The sequence below is a fragment of the Gopherus flavomarginatus genome, chromosome 1, assembly GCF_025201925.1.
Source record: "Gopherus flavomarginatus isolate rGopFla2 chromosome 1, rGopFla2.mat.asm, whole genome shotgun sequence".
Classification (NCBI taxonomy): domain Eukaryota; kingdom Metazoa; phylum Chordata; order Testudines; family Testudinidae; genus Gopherus; species Gopherus flavomarginatus.
This window is the reverse complement of record NC_066617.1, coordinates 92,701,199-92,723,251: the sequence shown is the minus strand read 5'-3', so window position 1 is coordinate 92,723,251 and position 22,053 is coordinate 92,701,199. Positions and strand designations below refer to the sequence as shown.

General features: G+C 48.5%; 2 protein-coding genes across 6 annotated transcripts; one reads left to right on the top strand and one right to left on the bottom strand.

Annotated features, from left to right (window-relative positions):
• The first annotated feature begins 724 nt into the window (after positions 1–724).
• Positions 725–10,110, top strand: TMEM140 (transmembrane protein 140). 2 transcript variants are annotated; one of them, XM_050933687.1, is made up of 4 exons: positions 725–862; positions 5,194–5,279; positions 6,135–6,239; positions 8,364–10,110. In XM_050933687.1, the coding sequence occupies exon 4, from the start codon at positions 8,417–8,419 to the stop codon at positions 8,990–8,992; it is 576 nt and encodes a 191-aa protein (XP_050789644.1). In that variant the 5' UTR covers positions 725–862; positions 5,194–5,279; positions 6,135–6,239; positions 8,364–8,416; the 3' UTR covers positions 8,993–10,110. The 2 variants fall into 2 exon arrangements, with proteins under 2 accessions (XP_050789644.1, XP_050789650.1); XM_050933693.1 differs by lacking the exon at positions 6,135–6,239.
• Positions 10,111–10,465: 355 nt separating this feature from the next.
• Positions 10,466–21,501, bottom strand: CYREN (cell cycle regulator of NHEJ). 4 transcript variants are annotated; one of them, XM_050933717.1, is made up of 4 exons: positions 21,355–21,501; positions 17,577–17,726; positions 16,113–16,179; positions 10,466–14,565 (listed from the first exon to the last, which is right to left on the bottom strand). In XM_050933717.1, exons 2-4 carry the CDS (start codon positions 17,702–17,704, stop codon positions 14,326–14,328), a joined length of 435 nt encoding a protein of 144 aa, XP_050789674.1. In that variant the 5' UTR covers positions 17,705–17,726; positions 21,355–21,501; the 3' UTR covers positions 10,466–14,325. The 4 variants fall into 4 exon arrangements, with proteins under 4 accessions (XP_050789674.1, XP_050789665.1, XP_050789683.1 ...); XM_050933708.1 differs by having other exon boundaries at positions 17,577–17,706; positions 21,355–21,500; XM_050933726.1 differs by lacking the exon at positions 21,355–21,501 and adding an exon at positions 21,197–21,348 and having other exon boundaries at positions 17,577–17,706.
• Positions 21,502–22,053: the final 552 nt, after the last annotated feature.

Here is a 22,053-nt window from a genome sequence, read left to right as displayed (position 1 = left end):
TGAGCTTTCATGGGTGAATACACACTTCGTGGGATGCCCTGATTGAACTAACCTCGTTATCTCTAGCTTGCTTGCATATATATACCTGCCCCTGGAAATTTCCACTACATGCATCCCACGAAGTGGGTATTCACCCACAAAAGCTCATGCTCCAAAATGTCTGTTAGTCTATAAGGTGCCACAGGATTCTTTGCTGCTTTTACAAACCCTCCTATTGTGAACACAGCTTATACCAGCAAAAGTGCTTTTTGCCAGTATAGCTTATAGCTGTTCCCCAAGCAAAATAAGGTGCCACAGCAAAAGCACTTTTAGGCCAGTATAACTATCTAAACTAGGGCTTTTGCTGGTATAGAAAAGTTGTAAAAGCATCACAACCACAACTGACATTGCTCTACTGGCAAAAGTTTCTAGTGAAGCCTGGCTTTACTCTTAGTAAGTAACCCCCTTTTTAGTAGCAACCGAGGAAACAAATGCAAATCTGCTTGAGCACTCCAGCTCCCTGCTAAATTTGTTTTGTAAATTGGTTAACAATAGGGTGTGGCATTGGGAATATTCATGTGACTAGGCTAGAACCAGTATTGTGTGGGAAGTCTCAAACAGTCAAAATGAAAGCGAAATCTGCTGAGTGTTTTGTCAAAACACAACCAAGGGCAAAGATTATCATTATAAGTAAATAGCTTCAGACCAGCTGAAGTGCACAGGCTCGAGGGTTGCTCGCGCACAGGCTCGAGGGTTGCTCTCCACCATCCAAGACAGCGCTGTTGAACTGTGCTAAAGAGGATCAACTGAACAGGACTTCAAGTGCCGCTTCTTGCTAGTGTTTCTTTTTGGATTCAGCAATCAGCACAATGATGGTCCTCATGTAAGTACCCTACTGGTGGGCTAGGAGCGACGTCTCTTTGAGATTATATTGTGCATGCAAAATACAGGAGTCCATTCCCTCCTGAGTCTTTTAAAGGGACCCTATCAACTTAAAAATCCTACTTCTGTCTGAATTGTTTACCTGTTGCTGTTATATAAGGAATGCCTAAGATCAGTCTAATGGAAAGAGAAGCGGGAGACATATATTTATTTTTTCAGTTTGATTCCTTTGTTTATTTAAAAGTATTATGGGTATAGTTAGTTTCATCATAGTCAGTTTCCCCTGTTGTTTACTCTGTGAAATTGGCAGTACTCTCTGTATAGTCAGCTTCCTTTGTTGTTTGCATGGGATTTTTGCACAGCAAGAGGGGAGAGAAAGCAAAATTTTTAAATGGGGGAAAAATGTGACTGAAAAGAATCACAGAAATAGGCAATTGAGGTCAAGAGAGTAGGTGAAGCTACTGAAACTATTTTCCACTCTCTCTTTTTGCAGTGGATTAGATTTCTACTTGAGGATGTCCGTTGAATTGATTGAAAAAGTAAAAATCTGGTTATTAGCATTTTTGTATTGTATCTACTTAACTTCCACACTCACACACAGTCAAATGTCCCTATCAGTGTTTACATCTCCTTGGCCTGATTCTTCTGCACTGGGGCAACTCATGAGCAACACCATTGATTTCAGTGGAGTATTATAACCATGAAAAAACAGAGTAACTGAGAGCAGAACCAGCCCTCATTATTTTTAGTTTTCATGTTATAAGTGATAATTATGGCCCAGATCCACAAAAGGGTTTAATTCTGGGGTTCAGACACCTAAGTGCCAGTGATCCAGAAACCCCCCTACCGAATCCTTTAGGCACCTAATCTCACTCACACCTACATTTTCAGAGTGAACGTTCCTCCCCTTCCCCCTTGATTTCTGCCAGGGTTCACACCAGAACATGGCAGCAGGAGCCTTGGCACTGTGTGGGAGGGAAGAGATGAGAGCTGTTTCCAGCCACAGGGGCAGGAAGAGAACGGGGGAGGGCGGGAAAGGGATGACCTCGCCTGTGTCGTTGCAGAGCTCATCTCTACCCCTATCAACTACATGCCATTTACTTAAACCCACCTGCTCATACACATGCAGACCAGTACACCCACTGTTACAGATTATCTCCACAGACACACCTATGCATGCAGTAAACACACCAGCTGTACTGTAGTTCAGTGGTTCTCAACCAGGGGTACGCATACCCCAGGGGGTACAGAGAGATCTTCCAGGGGGTACATCAACTCATCTAGATACTCGCCTAGTTTTACAACAGGCTACATAAAAAGCACTAGTGTAGTCAGTGCTTAGTCAACTAAAATGTCATATAATGACTTGTTTATACTGCTCTATATACTATGCACTGAAATGTAAGTACTTTATATTCCAATTGATTTATTTTGTAATTGTATGGTAAAAATGAGAAAGTCAGCAATTTTTCAGTAATAGTGTGGCTGTGACACTTTTGTAATTTTATGTCTGATTTTGTAAGCAAGTCGTTTTTAAGTGAGGTGTAACTTGGAGGTACACACGACAAATCAGACTAAAGGGGAAGAGTAGTCTGAAAAGGTTGAGATACACGGTTCTAGTTGTCTACAGATCTGTAATTTGGGGATTGGGCTGTCACAAAAGTTATCACCATTTAGTCCAGGATTCTGCTTAGGTCTCAAAATGGTTTGGCAAAGACCTAGCGGGGATCAGTAGGTGAGGAAGAACACTCCAGCTGTGTCGGAATGGAGTAGGGTGGGGGCCGAGAGGAAAACAGATGTCACGGGGTCAAGTTTGAACTGCTGAATGTTTTTCAGTTTCAAATGGTGGTGGAGGGGGACAGCTGCTCTAGTTCCCATCTTCCAGAGTGACACATGCAATCTGGAAGCATTTTAGGGTGTGCTCTAGAGATGTTCAGGAGACTGGCGATTAATCTGGAATGCCAAAGGAAACAGAATATCTTTTCCCTTCCTCCTCCTCCTTTGCTTGTTTGTTTTTCATTGTGGTTTAGTTCTTCAGAGCGCTTACACTGGGTCAGACGACTTAGTCATTCTGTTATTTCTGCCAAGTCCTGAAGCCAAGAGTGGGCCCTCCCATCTGGGACTGGCAGGGCCGCTGTTTCTGGTAGCATGGATCTTTTTCAGACTTCTTCTGTTTTCTCCTCTTCTCTGATGTCTTCCCTGCTCTGATTGTTTTCTCTCCTTCCCCCGTTCCTTCTGTTTCCCACCCTCTCTCTGGCTGTCCTTGTCTAAGCCAGAACCAGGGCACAGTGTCAGGGCGAGAAAGGGCTGAGCAACCAATCTTGTTTTGGAGAGCTGCCTGATTTACTCAGATCCTCCCCTCTGAAGTGGGGCACCCTCCATTCAAACCAGGGGAGTGATGGAACAAGCAGGTGCAGTAGAAAATGATAAGACCACCAGGCCCTCCCCATACTGGTGCAGGTAGCTGGGCCATGACCTTGCTGATATATAGGAATGATAGAGTAGCAGGGACAGAGCCTTTAGACGAATTACTGCATGGGAACGGCAGAGGAAGAGCTCATCCTTGATGACAGGCCCCAATGGTGCCCACTTGAAAACGGCTGCTGGTGGCATGTGTTGACAATGTAATTGATGTGTCTGTTTCTGGCACCTTTTAAATATCTAAGAACTCTACTGCCTGCCTGCAGGACGGGCAGCCATTTTGAGAGGCAGAGTCACTGCCGACTCTGGAGATGGACGGACGGGTGGGCAGGGCACGCACTCGCGCGTGCACAGAGTTCTTTCCTGTCTTTGTTTTTCTCCTGGCTCCAAGCTGACATTCCCTGGACTTGGAAGAATGCATGTGCCCTTTACGTGGGAAAGAACAGCACCAATCACATGCAGGTTTAAATCCCAGCCTTTCATCTTCCCGGGAGAGGTACTTTGGGGAGATTTATGAACTGCCCTCGCCCACTTTGGTTCACCTTTGCTGTCACAAAGGGACTTCAGAGCAGCTGTAAGGCCCACCCTCCAGAATACCCCGGTTCAGGGAGCCTCTGCCAGGCACTGAGCTGGCTCTGCACACACCCATCCGGGGCAGCTGGAGGCGGGAGAGGTGGCTGCCCAGCCTTCACCCTGGCTATGCCACAGCAACTGGGGCACACAGAGAGCAGCCCTTAGGGCTTCCCTGAGCAGTGCCAGGGCCCAAACTGGGAATTCTGGGGCTGTTGGAAGCCAATGTGCAAGCTGCCTCCCCTTGACTCCTGAGCGGGGCCCTGCATCAGCACCAGCTGGGGAGAACTGCAGCCACTGAATGCCATGAAATGTAGGGGCTGAGGTTGGGCATTCAGCTGCGACTTTAAAAACCGTGACCCTCTCTGTGTTGCGGGCACATCAAAGACCCCGTGGGCTCTTCCTAGTTGAGCAGGGCTTTACTCCACTGCCTTGGCCTTCTCCCTGCAATACTGTATTGAAGAGTGCTGGCTGCAGCCCCACCCCACCAGCTGCATTTCAGTGCTGATGGAGGTACCTTGTGTAGTTCATCATGTTAGAATAACAGGTATTTAAATAGTTTCCTGGTATTGTTACGCTTCCATAGCCACCCGGGTTTCAGGCTGGTTCCAGATGGGGCATTGTAGTTCGCCACCCCCTGCCGCCAGACCTGTCTCTAGTGTATTACTGAGTATCTAATCAGGGCCATGGCAAGACTTTGGGTCTTTACATCATTGGTGGATTTAGCAGAATTTCAGTTTTATTTTGTTCTAAATTTGACAATTAACATTGATTTTTATTTTTAAGATTTTTTTTCTATTTTTGTATTGATTTTTATTTTTACACTTGTTGGAAGTTGGGTGGGGACATGATTGGGGCTAGGGCGGTACTGACAGAGGGGCTGCTGGGGGCTCCTTTTGTGGTCACTCCCATGCCAGCCCCCCTCCCCCAGGCCTCCAACCCAGTGCCCGCTCCCATGCCAGCCCCCCCCCCCAGGCCTACAGCCCAGCGCCCAATCCCAAGCCAGCCCTTCCCAGGCCGCCAGCCTGGCACCAGCTCCCTGGCCCAGCTCCTGGCCCAGCTTCTGCCCCACCCTGACTAGGCCCAGAACCCCAAGTCAGCCGAGTAGTTTTTTTTGCTGCTGTGACCACCCCCACCTCCTGGTCTCATCCCCCTTTGGATGGGGCAGGTTGCAGCAAGAAACCAGGGTCTTTTGAGGAGGGTGGCACAGAGCCCCAGGTGGAAATCAAGGGGGAACTATTAATCTATTCAACTACATACCTGCCCTGTGATTCCCCCCTTGTCCCCCGGGTCTGGCTTTTACCTGCTTCTGAGCTATTTGTGTGGTTGTGTTTGTTACAGTGCACTGGACCCCACTGACAAGCGCAGGAGCACATTCAGGCTTCGCCAGAAGATCTCTAAGCGAAGCATGCGGAAGCAGAAGTGAGGTATTGATGGTGTAGGGGTAATGCTGAGAGAACTGACCTCCTCCCTCGAAGAGTGGGTGAGCTGGGCGGGCGGCGGGAAGGGGGCACCTACACTGTCGTGTAAGTCTTTGTCAAATAGCAGAAAGATGAATTGTGGTCTGTTGGTTAGCTTACTGGCTATAGCACTGTCTGGGAGACGCAAGTTCAGATCCCTGGCCTGGGCTCTTAGCACGGGGCTGGAAGCACTGAGGATTCCCAGGAACCACCTGTGCTACAGCCACACCCAGAGCCCTGAGCAGAGCCCGGTGGTCCCACCATGATACATTTAAAACATGGTTTGAGCTTGTGGCTTAGAGGCTTTAAGTGTATCCGCTCCCCAGGCGATAACTGCCAGGCTCTGGGAGACGTGAGACAGCACCTGCCTCTGGTGGCTCAGTGGTGACAGCCAATAGCAGGATCCAAAGGGAGTTCAGTGAAGTCCTCATTGCCAGAACCAAACATCTGAGGGTGGATCTGCCCACAGCATCTCAGAGCTCCAAAGCCCCCACCAGCTGACAGATCCAACCTGCCACCCCGGGGCTGGAAAATGTCATGGAGGTCTCTGAAAGTCACAGAATCCGTAACTTTCGTTACATAATCTTACCCTTAACTATGCTTGAAGAGGCAAATTCTCTCTCTCTCTCTCTCTCTCTGAAGTGTTCAAAGCCAAGCACGGAGTAGGCTGACCCCCACTCACTCCCAGCCTCTTGTTGATACCTACATGCAGACACAACCAGCAAGTCAGCCTTGAGAGGCTGAGGCAGCTGTTCTTGCTGATCCTTTTCCTGGCGCAGGCCTGCTGGGGACTCTCCTTTTATGTCTGATTTTGGTTTTCAGCCTAAACCACAAGCCACAAAAATAGACCTGAAAGGAAGCCAAGGAGCTAAGAGTGAAGTCACCAGTGAAGGCTGCTAAGAAGTCAGGCTGAATAAGAGTCTTCAGGTTGGTTCCCACAGCACCTGTCTCCTTGGGGTCTAGGGGCCACAGTCAGATCGTTTAGTTCTCTCTGTTGGGATTCAGGAGGGAAAGGTAGGCACCTAACTGCCACTTCAGGCAATAGGAATCCCACTCCTGGTGTTTGTTTTCCCATGACTCATTCTTCTGTTCACCAGAATTGAAAGCAAAAGTGCTTTCCCTGGGAGGAGACAGTGCTGCTAATCTAGGCATTTACAGTAAATGACACCAAGGTTTTCACACTATCAATCAAGCTTGGCAACTAACTGGCCTAATAACTGACTCCCAGGCCAGCAGAGAAGAGTTTGTATCGGGAAGGCCCCACCCTGACAGAGATCTTTAGGTTGAAGCTAGACACACGGATGGGTAACTTACGGTGGAACTGGCAGCAAACAACCAGGCAACGCTCATGCCTCTCCTCCGCACAGTGACCATTTTGCTTAAAAGCTGCTTCTTTCAGTGTTTGTTTTCAGATTAAGGCCATAATAATGTGTCACGGTCATAACTATTTGCACTATATCAACTGGATCACGAGGGCATGTTTGCCTAGTGAGGCACTTTCACTTTCCCTCTTGGTACCCGGCCAAGAAGGCAAGAGTTGAACAGGTATAGACAATCCATACTCTTTCTTCCATGGAGCCAAATTTTCTCCCCTTCTTTGGCTGACCATCCCTGGGGAAAGTCAATTTTGGGAGGGAGCATGTACAAATGCATAAAAGTCAGAACCTGGCCCATTTGCCTTTACTTCTCTTACAAGTGGCTGGAGGAAGCGTGTTGATTATCTCTACAGTTCCCCTGCTGATGGTGGGTATCTCTGCTCGTTTCCTGTTGTCCCCACTTCCCCCCACAAATGCAGGAGGAGTTGTGGCACAGTGAAATGGGCGTCAGTTTCTAATGTGAGGTTGTGCTCTGGTATCCCTTGTCCCCTCCCCCATCCCATAAGGTCCCATAGCGCCGGGCCTTCAGATGAGGCAAAATGGATGTGACGCCTTCCAGTTCTTGGCAGCATCACTGTGGGGGTGGGTACTGGAAAAACTGCAAATGCCCTAAGGCAGCTTAACTGTGCTGCCTCCTCAGTTCCCTCAGCCTCTATCCCTATGCAGCCAGCCCTCCAACAGGATTACAGTCAGACAGGTGACTGGGTCCTCATGTCACAGAGCTGTGTGTTAGCCCCTCCTGCTACAGCCCTGTTTGTCCTCCAGTGAGCACTGCCCAGCCAACCAAGCTATGGGAGGGGGGCAAAGCCTCTGGTCTGTCTCATACATCGTCAGCCAAGCGCCCACTGCAGAATAGTCATTCCTGGTACTGATGTGAGGGAGGCAGAGCACAGGCTGAGCTGCAGATCCCAGGTGGTATATGCGGGGCTGGCTGGTAGAACGACCGTTTCCTGGCTTGTCACCGGAGCAAACTGGCTGTGGGATTGGTGAGAAAACAGAATCCAGCGAGGGTATTTCTAGTCACATTTCGAACTGTAGCCCCACTGCACAGACAGCTGGAATTCTAACCTTTGTACCTGCAGCCCAGTGCTGTGGTCAGGAAATCGTGTTTGCTTCTAGTTTAATGTTTAAATGTTCCCCTGGTTAATTCACAGAATTTGCTCCTCTCTTCCCTTGCTTGTTCCCAGAGGAAGGAAAGTCCCTATTTGCCACATGCAGGAAACTAACAGTGCGTGTAACAGCCCCTTATATAAGCAGTCAGCAGCCTTTGAACTTGGCAGAGAATCTTGGGGCTTTTTCACCTTCCTCTGCACCATGGGGCAGGGGTCACTTGCAGGTTTAAACTAGAGTACATGGTGGATTCGCAGTAACTTGAAGTCTTTAAATTAAAATTTGAGGATTTCAGTAACTCAGCCAGAGGTTGGGGTCTATTACAAGAGTGGCTGGGTGAGTTCTGTGGCCTGCAGTGTGCAGTAGGTCAGACTTGATCATGATGGTCCCTTCTGACCATAAAGTCTCTGAGCACTAGTAAGCTGTTACCCTCTAGTAGACCAGCCATTGAGAAGGGGCTGCACCACTCCCTCTGTAAGCATGTTACCTGGGGATGGAGGTAGCGGTGGGATTACTGGCACAAACACTGACACTGAGGGCTCTCCCCATTCATGTCTGATGGCAGGTCTCTTCGAGGCGGCGCTACCGTGGTCTTGAGGAGCTAGTGTGGAAACTAGAATGGGTCTGTTGAAGCAGAGAACTGGGGCATGCCGGCTGTACTGGAGCATGCTCCTCCTGGCTGCAGGGTCCTTTTTCTTGTTGCTCTATGCCCTGATGTGGGAAGCTGGGAACATCATCAACCTTCCCCACAAAAGAATCGGCTTCTACAACTTCTGCCTGTGGAACCAGACGGCTGGAGAACTGCAGTGCCTAGAATTCAAGGACCTGATGGACATGGGGGTTGACCAGTTTGACCTAGTGCTGGCAAGGCTCTGTGTATATACTGTCCAGGTGCTCTGTAGCTTCTCCCCATTTTTAATCATACAGGCCCAATATGCAAACACCAGAGAGGCCTGGGAAGTGACGGTTGTGGTACTGGGCCTCTCAGCTGCTCTTCTGGCTGGTGGCCTTGGCTTGTTTCTGTGCCAGGCCTGGGTCTGCATTCAACTCTCTGAACTCAGTGGGGGTTTCATGGCACTAGCTGGGGCTCAGATCCTGCTGCTGCTCCAGCTTTTTGCTGCCACTATGTACCTCACGTGGTTCAAGGAGGTTCTTGAAACGGGCAGCCCTTCCCCTGAGGAGCAGCAGGTCTGATGGCAGAGAGGGAGGAAAACGCAGTGCAAGCTTGTGGGAACGTACAAACCAAGTTTTTACAATCCTCTGATAGTCAGCTAGCTCTTGTGTACAGCCTTGGGCCGAAACGCTATTCTATATCTAAGTGTGTCAGGCAATTCACAGGGCCGTCTTTAGGATTTATGGGGCCCAATGCAATATTATTAAACTGGTGCCCCTATGCCCGACAGCAGCCTGGGCTCACAGCCTGGGGAGGGAGCGATGAGGCAGCAAAGATACCAAGCCACTGGGCCTGCCTCACGGTGGCAGAGAGTCACAGTTTCCTGCAGAGACCCCCAAGCCCTCTCCCTCACCCAGAATGGGCCTCGCTGACGCCCTCAGCTCTGTGAACACGGCCACTGCCTAAGGGCACTACAGTGTGCGCTTGGTGTGTGGGAGCCGACCCGCTCTTATCTGCTGTCATGGGTATGGGTGAAGCTGCAGCTTGGGGAGGCTAGCTCCCCAGCCCACCTGTGGCCCTGCCCATATTCCACCCCTGCTCTGCCCTGGGCCCCGCCCCCACTCTGCCCAGGCCTTGCCCTCTCCCCCTCCCCCCTCCTCTCTTCCCTTCCCTCCCCTGGTCGCCCCTTTGCAACCAATCCCTGAACCAAAATGAAGCAAATGACATTCGAAAAAAATCACACTTCTGCAATTTCTTTCTAAAGATAATGGAGCATGTTTCCCACTGCATGCTAGAACGTGAAGATGCTGAAGGTTCTGGACATGCAGAAGGTACCTAATTAAAAGCACTAAACTTGGGAATAAAAAATGTCAATCACAGGTTTGTTTTTTTTATATTCCCTGAAGTTTGTCAGAGATTTATTTGCAAAAACTTCGCAGTAAGGGCACATCCGCTGTCTTGCTGAATGCAACATTAAATATTATGGAATACATCAGGGGTCGGCAGCCATTCAGAAGTGGTGCGCAAAGTCTTCATTTATTCACTGTACTTTAAGGTTTTGCGTGCCAGTAATACATTTTAATGTTTTTAGAAAGTCTCTCTCTCTCTCTATTACGTAACTAAACTATTGTTACATGTAAAGTAAATAAGGTGTTTTTAAATGTTTAAGATGCTTCATTAAAAATTTAATTAAAATGCAGACCTTATCAGTTTAGTGTGATTCTTGCCCTTGGTTTTCCTAGCTGAGTTTTCCAATGTCTGGCATGTATTTGGATACTTTAAGCTGCACGCAGGCTTCTAACTGACTCTGAGAGGGACAAAGGACAGATTTCATATGTGAAAATACCTGTTCACACAGGTATGTGAATCCAAATGCTGAAAGCATTGCAAATGCAATTTTCTTCAAACAGTTAAATTTCACTGGCAGGGACATCCAGCAAGTCAGAATAGATGCCCCATGACCTCTCTCAGTAGCTTCAAGTGCACTCTGCAGATCTCCAAACTTTGATAGTCACAATTCTGAGCTTTTTAACTGAATGAGCTGCATTTCGAAATCTTCAACACCCATCCACTGAAATTCAGACAAATCCAAGTCACCTGCATTGAAGTTTTCAGATTTAATTAGAAAAGAAAGCATTGGGCCAAATCGCTGGAAATCTTGAAATCTATCAGAAAATTCTGATTTCAGTTCTTGCAGGTACGTTCCAATCTCATCGTCACTGACAGTGCAACGTGCCGATAGCTCTTTTATGTGTTGGAAGTAGCGGAAAGTCAAAGTTCGAATATCCCAAGGAAAAAAAACCTGCTACTTTTACAACAAACGCCTTCCAGGCTTCATAAAGCTCCAGACCCGTTTGCTGCACCCTGGAAACAGAGGTTGAGTTCGTTTAGGTGAGCGGTGATGTCAGTTAGAAACGTGAGCTTACACAGCCATTTGTCATCATCCAGTTCGGGGTAGTTTTGTCCTTTTTCTGACAAAAAGGCCTTGATTGCATCAAAACAGTTTACAAAGCGCATCAAAACCTTGCCATGACTTAGCTACCGAATGTTGCTGTGAAGTGGAATGTCATTATAAGCACTGTCCATCTCTTCTAGCAGTGCTTGAAACTGTCTATGAGTCAAAGCAGATCAAGCAACAAGGAAATTCACAATTCGCACGACTGTATTCATCACATTATTAAGCTCTGAATTAGAAATCATAGCACACAGGTTTTCTTGATGGATGATACAGTTAAATTTGACTGTTGGGCGGCCAATCTGATCTTCGAGTAACTTCACAAATCCCTTCTGTTTTCCGACCATGGCAGAAGCACCATCTGTGGTCACACAAAATATTTTTCTGATGTCAACCCCGCTATATCTTCCCTCTTTGATGTGCCATGCGGGGGTTTTCGGCAACAAAGTTCCTCTTGGATTTCATTGGAAGCACAATATCTTGCAACAACTGCCAAATGTGGAATGTCATTTAGGTCCACATGCTCATCAACTGCAACACTAAACATTGCTGTGTCTTTTAATGCTGTCATCTGCTTTTAGTTAATGTTTTCTGCCATTTCGCTTATGCGTCTCTCAACTGTTCTAGCAGAGACGGGAATTTTTTTATTCTAGATATGATTGTATCTTTATTTGGCAAATCATTGACCAAAACCTCCAAGCTACTGAGAAAAACTTCTTTTATATATTCCCCATCTGTAAACGGCTTTCTGTTTTTTGCAATGCACTGTGTAATCTTGTAACTTCCTCCTGTAGCTTGATTTTTACTTACACTTAAACATTTAAAAACACTGCTTTGCTTCTCATATCCTGCTACTGCCTTTTTGATCGATTCAGTCTTGTCTGCTTTGTCAAGAAAGGTTTTCTCGTGCTTCGTTTCAAAATGTTGAACACTTGATGTGCGACAAACAACACTTTCACAACAGAAAGCACAAACAGCATGGTTCTTCTTTTGAATAAATCCAAATGTGTCTGTCCAAGAAGGCTGAAATGAATGGACATCTAACTTTGCTTTCTTAGGAGCTGACAGACGGCATGCACAATGTCAAACGCAGTGCGCTGTTCCACATGGCCTGATCTAAGCAGCAAACCAGGACTTAAAAATATCCCAGTGGTACTGGAACAATTTTTAAGACAGGGGTACTGAGCTGCGCCCCCTTTTGCCCCTGTCTGCACCCCTCACTGCCTGAGGCTGGGGCCAGTGGGCCACAACTGGGGTCAGCTGCAGAGTGCTGGCCGAGACCAGGAGCAGAGGCCCAGGCCAGCAGCCGGTATCCCAGGCTGGCAACAGTGTGCCACTGAAAATCAGCTCGTGTGCCACAGGTTGCTGACCCCAGAACACACAATGCATATCTTCCGTTTTACATTTTCTTAATCAGTATTTCTAAGCTGATTTTATATTTTAAATGTACTCTTAAGCCTTCATAAAGTAATCATTCCAGATTACTACATATTTAACTCACTGAAACAAAGACATTTTAATTAATCAGTCACAGAGGTTTAGTGCACAGGTGGGCAAACTATGGCCTGCGGGCCACATCTGGCCCGCGGGACCCTCCTGCCTGGCCCCTGAGCTCCTGGCCCAGGAGGCTTGACCCTGGCCCCTCCCACACAGCCTCAGCTCAGTGCGCCACCAGTGCAATGCTCTGGGTGGCACAGCTGCAGAGCCCAGCCTGACACAGTGCTCTGTGCTGCGCAGTGGTGTGGCTGGCTCCCACCAGCTGGCACAACTGTAACACCGCCAGCCACCGGTGCTCCAGGCAGCATGGTAAGGGGGCAGAGAGCAGAGGGGGTTGGCTAGAGTTCAGGGGGATGATCAGGGGGTGGGGGTGTGGATAGGGGTCAGGGCAATCAGAGAGCTGAGAACAGAGAGTTGAATGGGGGTGGGGATCCCTGAGGGGCAGTCAGGAAGGCAAGGGGGTTGGATGGGGTGGCAGGAGGTGGTCAAGGGACAGGGAGCTAGATGGGGGGTGTCCCCAGTAAAAGATGTGTTACTATCTTTGATCTTAGCCAGGAGACTGAAAAAGAGGAGGCCAAAACGATGACAGTGGAAAACCTTTTCCAGCACAGCAGTGTGCATTCAAACCCGCCTGCAAAATATTTCAGATTAGATGCTCATATTTTATATGTTAACATGGCAGAAAATGCAGCTCAGATAGTTGGGAAACAGGTGCTGAGCCTTCCCCATAGCAGAGATTTAGTCTCTACGGGTGTGGATCGGAGCTAACTATCACCACCCGCTACTTGTTCATGGCAAATGAGATAGTGGCATCACCACACAGTTTGTAGGTCCCCGTTGGGCAGAAAGCACCACTGGGCCTCTCCCTGCTGTCTAGTAGGCTCAGGCCAAGGACTGACTAGCACAGAGCTGGAGCACGGTGGTGCAATGTTGTAGAACATGTTCAACTGGTGCCATATCCGCTCTCTGGTTGAGTAACACATGTGCATTCAAAGCCCCCTATATTCGCACCATTGCAATAATCTTTGTACACAATATGCCTTGTCAGCGATCGTTTGCAAACTAACCACTCTCTGCTCACTACTACTCCTGCCTGAGGTAGACACACAGTGGGTATTAAGAGTTGTGGGTAGATGCAGAAATTATGACTAAAGTGCATTTAAACCAGGCACAGCAGGGGCAGCTTGTGAACACGTCTGCCCTAGGCAATGGATCCGGTTTGCTTCTCTGGCTCACCTGGCCATCAAGCAGAGACAATGCAAGTCCACTGACAGATCAGGTAAATATCACACTAACAGGTGATATCATGCTAACAGGTGGGGGAGGAGACAGCACAGGGTGGCTCATGGTGCAGTCAGAGCACACGTACACTTGTTTTTAAAAGAGACATTAAATATTTTAATAACCTTTCGAAGTTAATATAATACTGATAAAAGGTGCCCCAATGACAACCCTGCAGAACAAACTGTTTACTCACAGATCATGGGTTGCTACACAGCAAGTCTCCCCCACACCTTCAAGTCCCTGCCCTGCCGAGCTCCACTCCAGAGCTGGGAGGGGAGTTCAGTCTCCATGACTTCTGGGCAGAGACTGACACTCAGGAGGCCACTTAGTATCAGCTGGGGAGCTGGCCTGCAGAGGAGGGGACCCGTGGCTCACAAGGAAGAGGCTATGAAGGGGGTAGGTGAGAGGCTGGGCAAGGGCTGTACTTGAACCAGACATTGGCCATGCAGCTCATGGCAGAACAAGGGCGAGCTCCTCTCAGACATTCTCACCTGCTCCCTTCTCCTGGGGCCCCATTCACCCCACGGCTCCAGGCTCCCTTTGAATTGGGAGGACATTGGGGGCACCCATACAGCCCCACACTGCTGTATCCCCACCCACTGGAGCCAGCCTCTGGGTCTGCCTCACCCTCTCCCTTGGTATTATTTTTGCTCTGCTTAAAAAAAACTCCACAAGACGTTAGCTGAAAAATATCTCCCGGACGTATTTCAAAGCATCATCCTCGTCGTCCTCAGAGTCTGTCCTGCTAGTACAGCCCGAAGTATCTGGCTGAGCGCAGGGCCTGGGGTCTGGCCTGGGGGTGCTGGCCCCGCCACTGCTTGCTGGACTCCACTGAGGCTCCATCGGTGTTTGCTGGCTTTCCTGCTCCCCTTCTGTTTCAGATGGAACGTTCCCCTCCATTTCCTTGTATTTACAATTCTGGCACAGAAACAAACCGTATGTGTCCATAAACCATTTCATCCGAAGCATGACGCAAGCCAGAGGGAAAAACACCCATCCCCACCGGCACCGGGGCACCAATCAACAGAAGGCTGATCAACAGCTGCTGCATCCCACCCCACTTAACAGCACACAGCACGCCGGCTTAGGCCAGGCAGCGAAGAACGCCGCTCTTCACCACTGAAGCTGCAGGGAAATTTTGGACAGAGTTACCCAAGCTCAAGTTTGGTGAGGACGCTGCAGTTAACACCTGTGCACCTTCAACGAGAGTGTAATGGGGTCTTTAGTGCTCAGGGGGAAGAGGAGGGTTAATCTCCTGAGGAATAAAAAGTTCTCCTGTTCACTCCTGGAGAATCCTAACAGTCAGGAACAACTAAGGGCCAGTCCGGCAATCACAGTCAGGTGGGCTGACCCGTGCACCCATTACTGAAGCCGATGCACAAGCCAGGGTCTGCCTGCTGCAATCTAACTGCAGGATCAAGGCCACAGGAAGTGGGAGACTCCAGGCAGAGAGCCCGGGGAGTTTCCAACCTAATGAGAGAAAGCTGCTGAATGCCATTAACATCATCTCCTGCAGGGTGTGTGAAGTCAGCACTGTAGCATTTACTCACCCAATTGAGTGTCTGACAAGCTCCTGCATCCCCTGGCACACCAAACCCAGGTGGCCTCTCCCAGTCCCCACAAGGCCGGGAAGGAAATCACAGCAGGTTACTCTCCAGACCCGTGCACACACTCCCATCCCCCACCCTTGGCACAGGACGCAGGACTGATTGGCTGGAGGCTCCCTGAGCCACAGCAAGGGTCCCTGTGATGCAGGTGTTGGAGAGGGAGAGGCAGACACGCTTAGGGGGTAGGAGGGGATTGCAGTATTCCAGAGAAACCTCCCCTCCCCTCAAAATAAATAATTATTGGGAATCATGCTACTAAACCCCGTTAACCAGGTGCCCTCTTTCTGCACCACCTTCCTGCTGATTACAAGGGCGTGTGTGTAAAGAGGCAGGATTTCTCTCCATGCATTTACTTATAGGCATTCCTATGGCCCTCCTCACCAGTCTAAGCATCTCAAATGGTAACCCTCACAATGCCCTGGCGAGGGGGGTGTACCATTATCTCCACTTTCTGAGGGGTAAACCAAGGCCCAGACAGATTAAGTGGCTTGCACAGGGTCATGCAGGAGTGTGTGACACAGCATGAAATAGCATGCACACTTTCCAAGTCTGTGCTTCAACCCCCAAGTCACTCATTCCCTCCTCCTGCCTGACTCATTCACTGTCGTTGCTTACATCACAACGCTTCCAGACTGCGTGATACAATATTACACACGCTGGACCATGGCATCATTGAAATGGAGGTGGCTGGTTACAAAGGAGAACACTTCCATTTAGCCTCTCTACAGTGGAGTTTCGTCAAGGGAAGTGGTGGAAGCCAGCCATTTTAAATTAGCCTGGGCAAAAGCATCAAGACAGGGACATGTTAGGAAACTGCTGCATTGGCAGGAAGATGGACCAGCAGGCCTCAGTGCTCACCTCAGCCAGGACCCCCAATGCCACGTCCACCAGCTCCGCTTCGTTCATACAATAGACAGTCACGGTCCTGAACAGGCCAAGAGGAGATCAGAAGAGAAAACAAAAGCAGGGATCAGATGGAGAATCCTGTCATGGGCAGAAATGTGAATGCTGCCCCCGTGGAAACACAACCAGCATAGGAAACAGCAGAGGAATGTACTCATGGGGGAATTCTGCACTACTGCACAATGCAGAATTTGGGCAGAAATTAATGGTTTTGGCACATTTCCTTTTCCCCCCGACAGAAATGGACATCAGAGCTGCTGGATGTTACTAGGGGAGCACTGGAGCTGGCAGAGCCTAGCTTGCAATAGAAGACACTACAGGGGAGGGAAGGAGAGGGAGCTGGAGGGTTCCTGGCAGTTGCAGCTGTCAGCATGTCCTGAAGGAAGGAGGCAGCATGCAGGAAACTCTATACAAGCCCCTCAGGACCCAGCATCAGGCTGTTTTTCCCTCTGGATCCCTGGGCTCTGCGGCAGAGCGGGTGTGGGTGTCTGGGCTGGGGGCCCTGGCAGCTGGGCTCTGTGGGGAGGGAGTGTGGGTGTCTGGCCCCCCTGCTGGGCTCTGTGGGGAGGGGGAAGAGAAACAGGAACTGGGTTGCTGAAGGGGTTTCAAATATAATTGAAACTGGCATGATTGTATAGTGTTATTTTGACAAATAAAATATGCAGAATTTTAAAATATTGTGTGCAGAATTTTTTTTTTTTTTTTAGGCATAGAATTCTCCCAGGAGTAAGGAATGTCTGCACAGGGGGTCATTGCACTGTTTGCCTTTGTTTCTGCAAGTTTCTGTTTTTCAATAGCAGGAAGTCAGAAGCTGGAGCCTGGTTGTCCTCTCACACCACTTTTACACCAGTATAAATCTGATGATTTGGGCGGAGTTATTCCTGATGTAAATCAGCTCAGAGCAGAAATCAGAACCCTTTTGGATCATTCCTTTCTGTATATTTTCATAACCATTATGATCCCTTACACTTCTAAACACAACAGTTATCCCTGCAGGATTGCAAAGCACCGTACAGGCTGGGGGAACAAGGCTCATGTACAAATCCAGCAGCAGGGATCGAGTACCAGGAACGCTGCACAAGAGGAAGTGAAGCATAACATAGCTCAGAGGGAAGGTAAATACCCAACAAGGGATTCAGCTATGGCTCCAGCTTTTGTGAAGAGTGTAATAAGATCAAGGCAAACAGCTCTGTGTTTTCCCTCTCTCCTGAGAGACAGCAGCTCTGCCAGCACAGCGCTCCCTGCAGCTCTGACACAGGGGAAGAACACCCTGACTGAGCCTCCAACTCCACTTTTGTGTGATACCCTCCCTTCTCCTTGGAGGTTCTTAGCCAAGCGCTGACCAGGCCCAATGGTGCTTTGCACACAGGAGCCAATGCGATTGCAGCCCCAGGTGGCACAGCTGCACAAAGCACTTACCTTGCCACAGCTGGCTTCTTCACCCTCTTGGCTCTCACTGCTGACATAGTCTTTCTTGGCTCCACTTCCCTCACTGCCATCCATGGTGGGAGGACCCTCTTCTTTGCCTTCCAAACAGCACTTTCCATCTCTTTGCATTTAAAAAAGGAACTGACACACAGTCAAGACTCAGCCATTTACACAGTTCAGAATTCACCAATGTGCCTGATTGTCTGGTGCTGTCCTATGCACAATCCCTGCCCCAAATAGGAGCATTCATTAATCCACGGCTAATGGTACCCATTAATGTCTTAAAGGGACATTGCCAAAAAAAAATACATATTTCAAATAGGGCTGTCAATTAATCACAGTTAATTTTTTTGAGTTAATCACATGAGTTAACTGCGATTAAAAACATTAATTGTGATTAATCGCACTGTTAAACAATAGAAGACTAATTGAAATTTATTAATTTTCTGATGTTTTGCTACATTTTCAAATATATTGATTTCTATTACAACACAGAATACAGTACATGCTCACTTTATATTATTTTTATTGCAAATATTTGCACTGTAAAAATGATAATTCACCTCATAGAAGTACTGTAGTACAATCTCTTTATCATGAAAGTGTAACGTACAAATATAGATTTTTTTGTCTCATAACTGCACTCAAAAACAAAACAATGTAAAACTTTAGAGCCTACAAGTCCACTCAGTCCTACTTTTGGTTCAGCCAATTGCTAAGACAAACAAGTTTCTTTACATTTACGGGAGATACTGCTGACTGCTTCTTATTTACAATGTCACCTGAAAGTGAGAACAGGCATTTGCATGGCACTTTTGTAGCCAGTGTTGCAAGGTATTTATGTGCCAGATATGCTAAACATACATATGTCCCTTCATGCTTCAGCCACCATTCCAGAGGACATGCTTCCATGCTGATGATGCTCGTTAAAAAAATAATGCGTTAAATTTGTGACTGAACTCCTTGGGGGAGAACTGTATTTCTCCTGTTCTGTTTTACCTGCATTCTGCCACATATTTCATGTTATAACAGTCTCAGATGATGACCTAGCATATTTGTTTTAAGAACACTTTCACAGCAGATTTGACAAAACGCAAAGAAGGTACCAGTGTGAGATTTCTAAGGATAGCTACAGCACTTGACCCATGGTTTAAGAATCTGAAGTACCTTCCAAAACCTGAGAGGGATGAGGTGTGGAGCATGCTTTCAGATGTCTTAAAAGAGCAACACTCCAATGCGGAAACTACAGAACCTGAATCTCCAAAAAAGAAAATCAACCTTCTGCTGGTGGCATCTGACGCAGATAATGAAAATGAACATACATCTGTCCGCTCTGTTTTGGATTGTTATCGAGCAGAACCTGTCATCAGCATGGACGTATGTCTTCTGGAATGGTGGAAGGGACATATGAATCTTTAGTGCATCTGGCATATGAATCTTTAGTGCATCTGGCACGTAAATATCTTGTGATACCGGCTACAACAGTGCCATGAGAAGGCCTGTATTCACTTTCAGGTGACATTGTAAACAAGACGTGCGCAGCATTATCACCTGCAAATTGTAACCAAACTTGTTTGTCTGAGCTACTGGCTGAAATAAAACTGAGTGGACTTGTAGGTTCTAAAGTGTTACATTGTTTTATTTTTTAATAATTATTTTTTGTAAATAATTCTACATTTGTAAGTTCAACTTTCATTATAAAGTGATTGCACTACAGTACTTGTATTAAGTGAATTGAAATATATATTATTTTTTTTTTACAGTGCAAACATTTGTCATCAAAAATAAATATAAAGTGAGCAATGTACACTTTGTATTCTGTGTTGTAATTGAAATCAATATATTTAAAAATGTGGAAAACATCCAAAAAATTTTTAAAAACTGTATTCTATTATTGGTTAACAGTGCAATTAATCACAATTAATTTTTTTAATTGCTTGACAGCCCTAATTTCAAACAAACTTGGGTTCTCTCACCACCTAGGACTGAAAGCATTTTTAGAAGATCTGGCTTATGTTTAGCCATTGCCAGTTACTTATTGAAGTTCCCTCCTCTTGACCAGAAGAATTGGTGTTAAACTGTGCACGGACAGCAACTAATTTCTAGGGCCCTACCAAATTCAGGGGCAATTTCATGGTCATAAAATTTTAAAAATTGTTAATTTCATGGTTTCAGATATTTAAATCGGAAATTTCACAGTGTAGTAACCACAGGGGTCCCGACCGAAACAAAGTCATGGTGGGGTCGCAACGCTAATGTTGGGGGGACGGAGGCCACAGTATTGCCACCCTCACTGCTGTGTTATTGCTAGTGGCGGCACTGCCTTCAGAGCTGGGCTCCCAACCAGCAGCCATGGAGATACTTGGGGGGGGGGGCAGGTTTTCGGACATGGGTCTGACCAGGCCCTGGAAGCTGCTTTTGCAGGGGAAGAGGAAGTCCCATGCCTCCCAGCCCATCCAGGACTAGCATCTGGAGACCAGTGCACAGAAAGTGCCCCTAGCCCTGCTCCTCCCTCATACACTAGCCAGATTTCATGGGTGAGATTAGATTTCACGGACTGTGATGCATGAATTTGGTAGGGCCATCCTAATTACTGCTCACCCCTGTCACTTAATCAGATAGGTGAAGCAACGAGCCCCAGGCCATGAACCTAATCAGGATCAGAAGCTCCTGAATGCAATTCCTACACTCAGACCATGTTGCCTCCCCTCATCAGATTTTTCCGGTCCCTGGGCACTAATCAATTGTGGCTGTGATTAGGCTCACAACTCTTCCAGGAGAAGATTTATATCCTCCCCCCCCAAAATGTTTTCATTCAAAATAATTTCATTAAACGTTTTTGTTCACATAAGGGCTTATTAAAGATGGGCTGCTTTACAGGTGCACACATTACCACAGGGCGGAATAAACTAACCCAAACATGGCCTACACTGGAACCTTATGAGAACAAGAGTTTAGATTCACCTGAACCAGCGTTCAAATCACCACGTGTTCCTTATACATCCAACAGAGGATGCACCTGTGCTGTGAGTACAAACCTTCCTGCAGCAGGCTGTGCCCCACTGTCTTGACAAAAACTCCACCAAAGCATGTTTTTAAAAGTCCTGAATTCAACTGAGCATGGAACTGGCTCCTGCTCCCTGCTTTTGTGCCTTGTTTCTGTATGGTCACTGGGCCCCTGGTTTTGTAAGCAGGCCCCCAGAGTTCCTTGCTCTGTGGTTGTCAGCCCTGGGGATGCTGGACAGAGGAGCAGCGGGCTCAAGGAGATGTCCTGCTTGGACTCTGCTGCTAATGCCTCAGCAGTGGGTGCTACCACCCGGCTCCCAATGATCTCTTCACCCTGGCGGCCTCCTGGGCCTCAGATAGCAGCATGGATAAGGGAAAGGTGCATAAAGAGCTGGACTCTGGGTAACAGCTTTTGCTCCAAGCCTCGCCTGCGCTAGGGAAACTGACAGCACTTCCCACTGGTTATAACACGGTTCTCCCCCAGACCTGCCGGAGATCAGCTCTCGCCTTGTGGAGCCAGGCAAGGAGTGACCTTTCCACAATGCAGCCAGGCTCAGACTGAGCTCTGAAACGTATCAGTGCTGAAAACACATAGCAAAACCCACCAGCATCAGAGAGTCACACCGGCAAATGTGCATCACCAGAACGGCTGCCTTGCCCCGACCCTTGTGCCCCTACGGCTCTGGGGCGGGAGCCAAGCTGCCCCCGGCAGGAGCAAACACACATCTCCAGAACGTGCCCGGCCTCCCTCCAACCCGCTTACCCCAAGGAAGGGCCTCAGGCCAGCTGCTAGCAAAGGGCTGGGCCCCCGGGGGCGCCTCCAGCTCTCAGGCCTTCTCTAGTGAAGCCCCGACACCCTCCGCGGGGCTGCTTGCGGGGCCCGCTGTGCACCCAGAGTATTGCAGGCCTGCAGGTTTCCCAAGCCCCGCCTGAGTTACGCGGCGAGCACCGGGCTCCGCCTCGCCCTCTCCCCATTGGATGGCGACTGAAAAACACTAAAGCGTCAGGGGGGCTGGACAGTCGCAATGGCGCCCCGGGCAATGCGGCTGCAGAGCCCCCTGCGCTCTGGGTGGGGATCCGCGCTGCAGCGCAGGGGCGCAGGTTACTCCCGGGGAGGTCAGCCCAGTGCCATAGCGCGGGACCGGTAGGCGCAACCCGCACACCGCTGCCCTGCGAGCAGAGCCCGCTCCTCTCACTCTGTGCCCCTGTAGCTAGGGTGCCCCATCCGCCCGCTGGGGGGGAGGGGGGGGGCGTTTGCGTTGCAGGTTTAGGCTGTGCCCTCCCCAAGGCCCAGGCTGCTGCCAGGGAGACGCTTTCCTGATGTGATTGCACCCTCGCAACCCGGATGGAAAGAAAACTGCCGGGGCTGGGTCTCCCTGTAATTAAACTAAGTCAGGTATCGGGGTAGCCGTGTTAATCTGTAGCCACAAAAACAACAAGGAGGACTCCGGTGGCACCTTAA

Excerpts from the sequence above, each read along its gene's own strand:
- TMEM140 (XM_050933693.1), top strand. The coding sequence starts at position 8,417 with ATGGGTCTGTTGAAGCAGAGAACTGGGGCATGCCGGCTGTACTGGAGC.
- CYREN (XM_050933717.1), bottom strand. The coding sequence starts at position 17,704 with ATGGAAAGTGCTGTTTGGAAGGCAAAGAAGAGGGTCCTCCCACCATGG. Across the intron at positions 16,180-17,576 it reads AAGAAGCCAGCTGTGGCAAG|GACCGTGACTGTCTATTGTA; the intron begins GTAAGTGCTTTG and ends TGGCCTGTTCAG. Across the intron at positions 14,566-16,112 it reads CATTGGGGGTCCTGGCTGAG|AATTGTAAATACAAGGAAAT; the intron begins GTGAGCACTGAG and ends TTTCTGTGCCAG.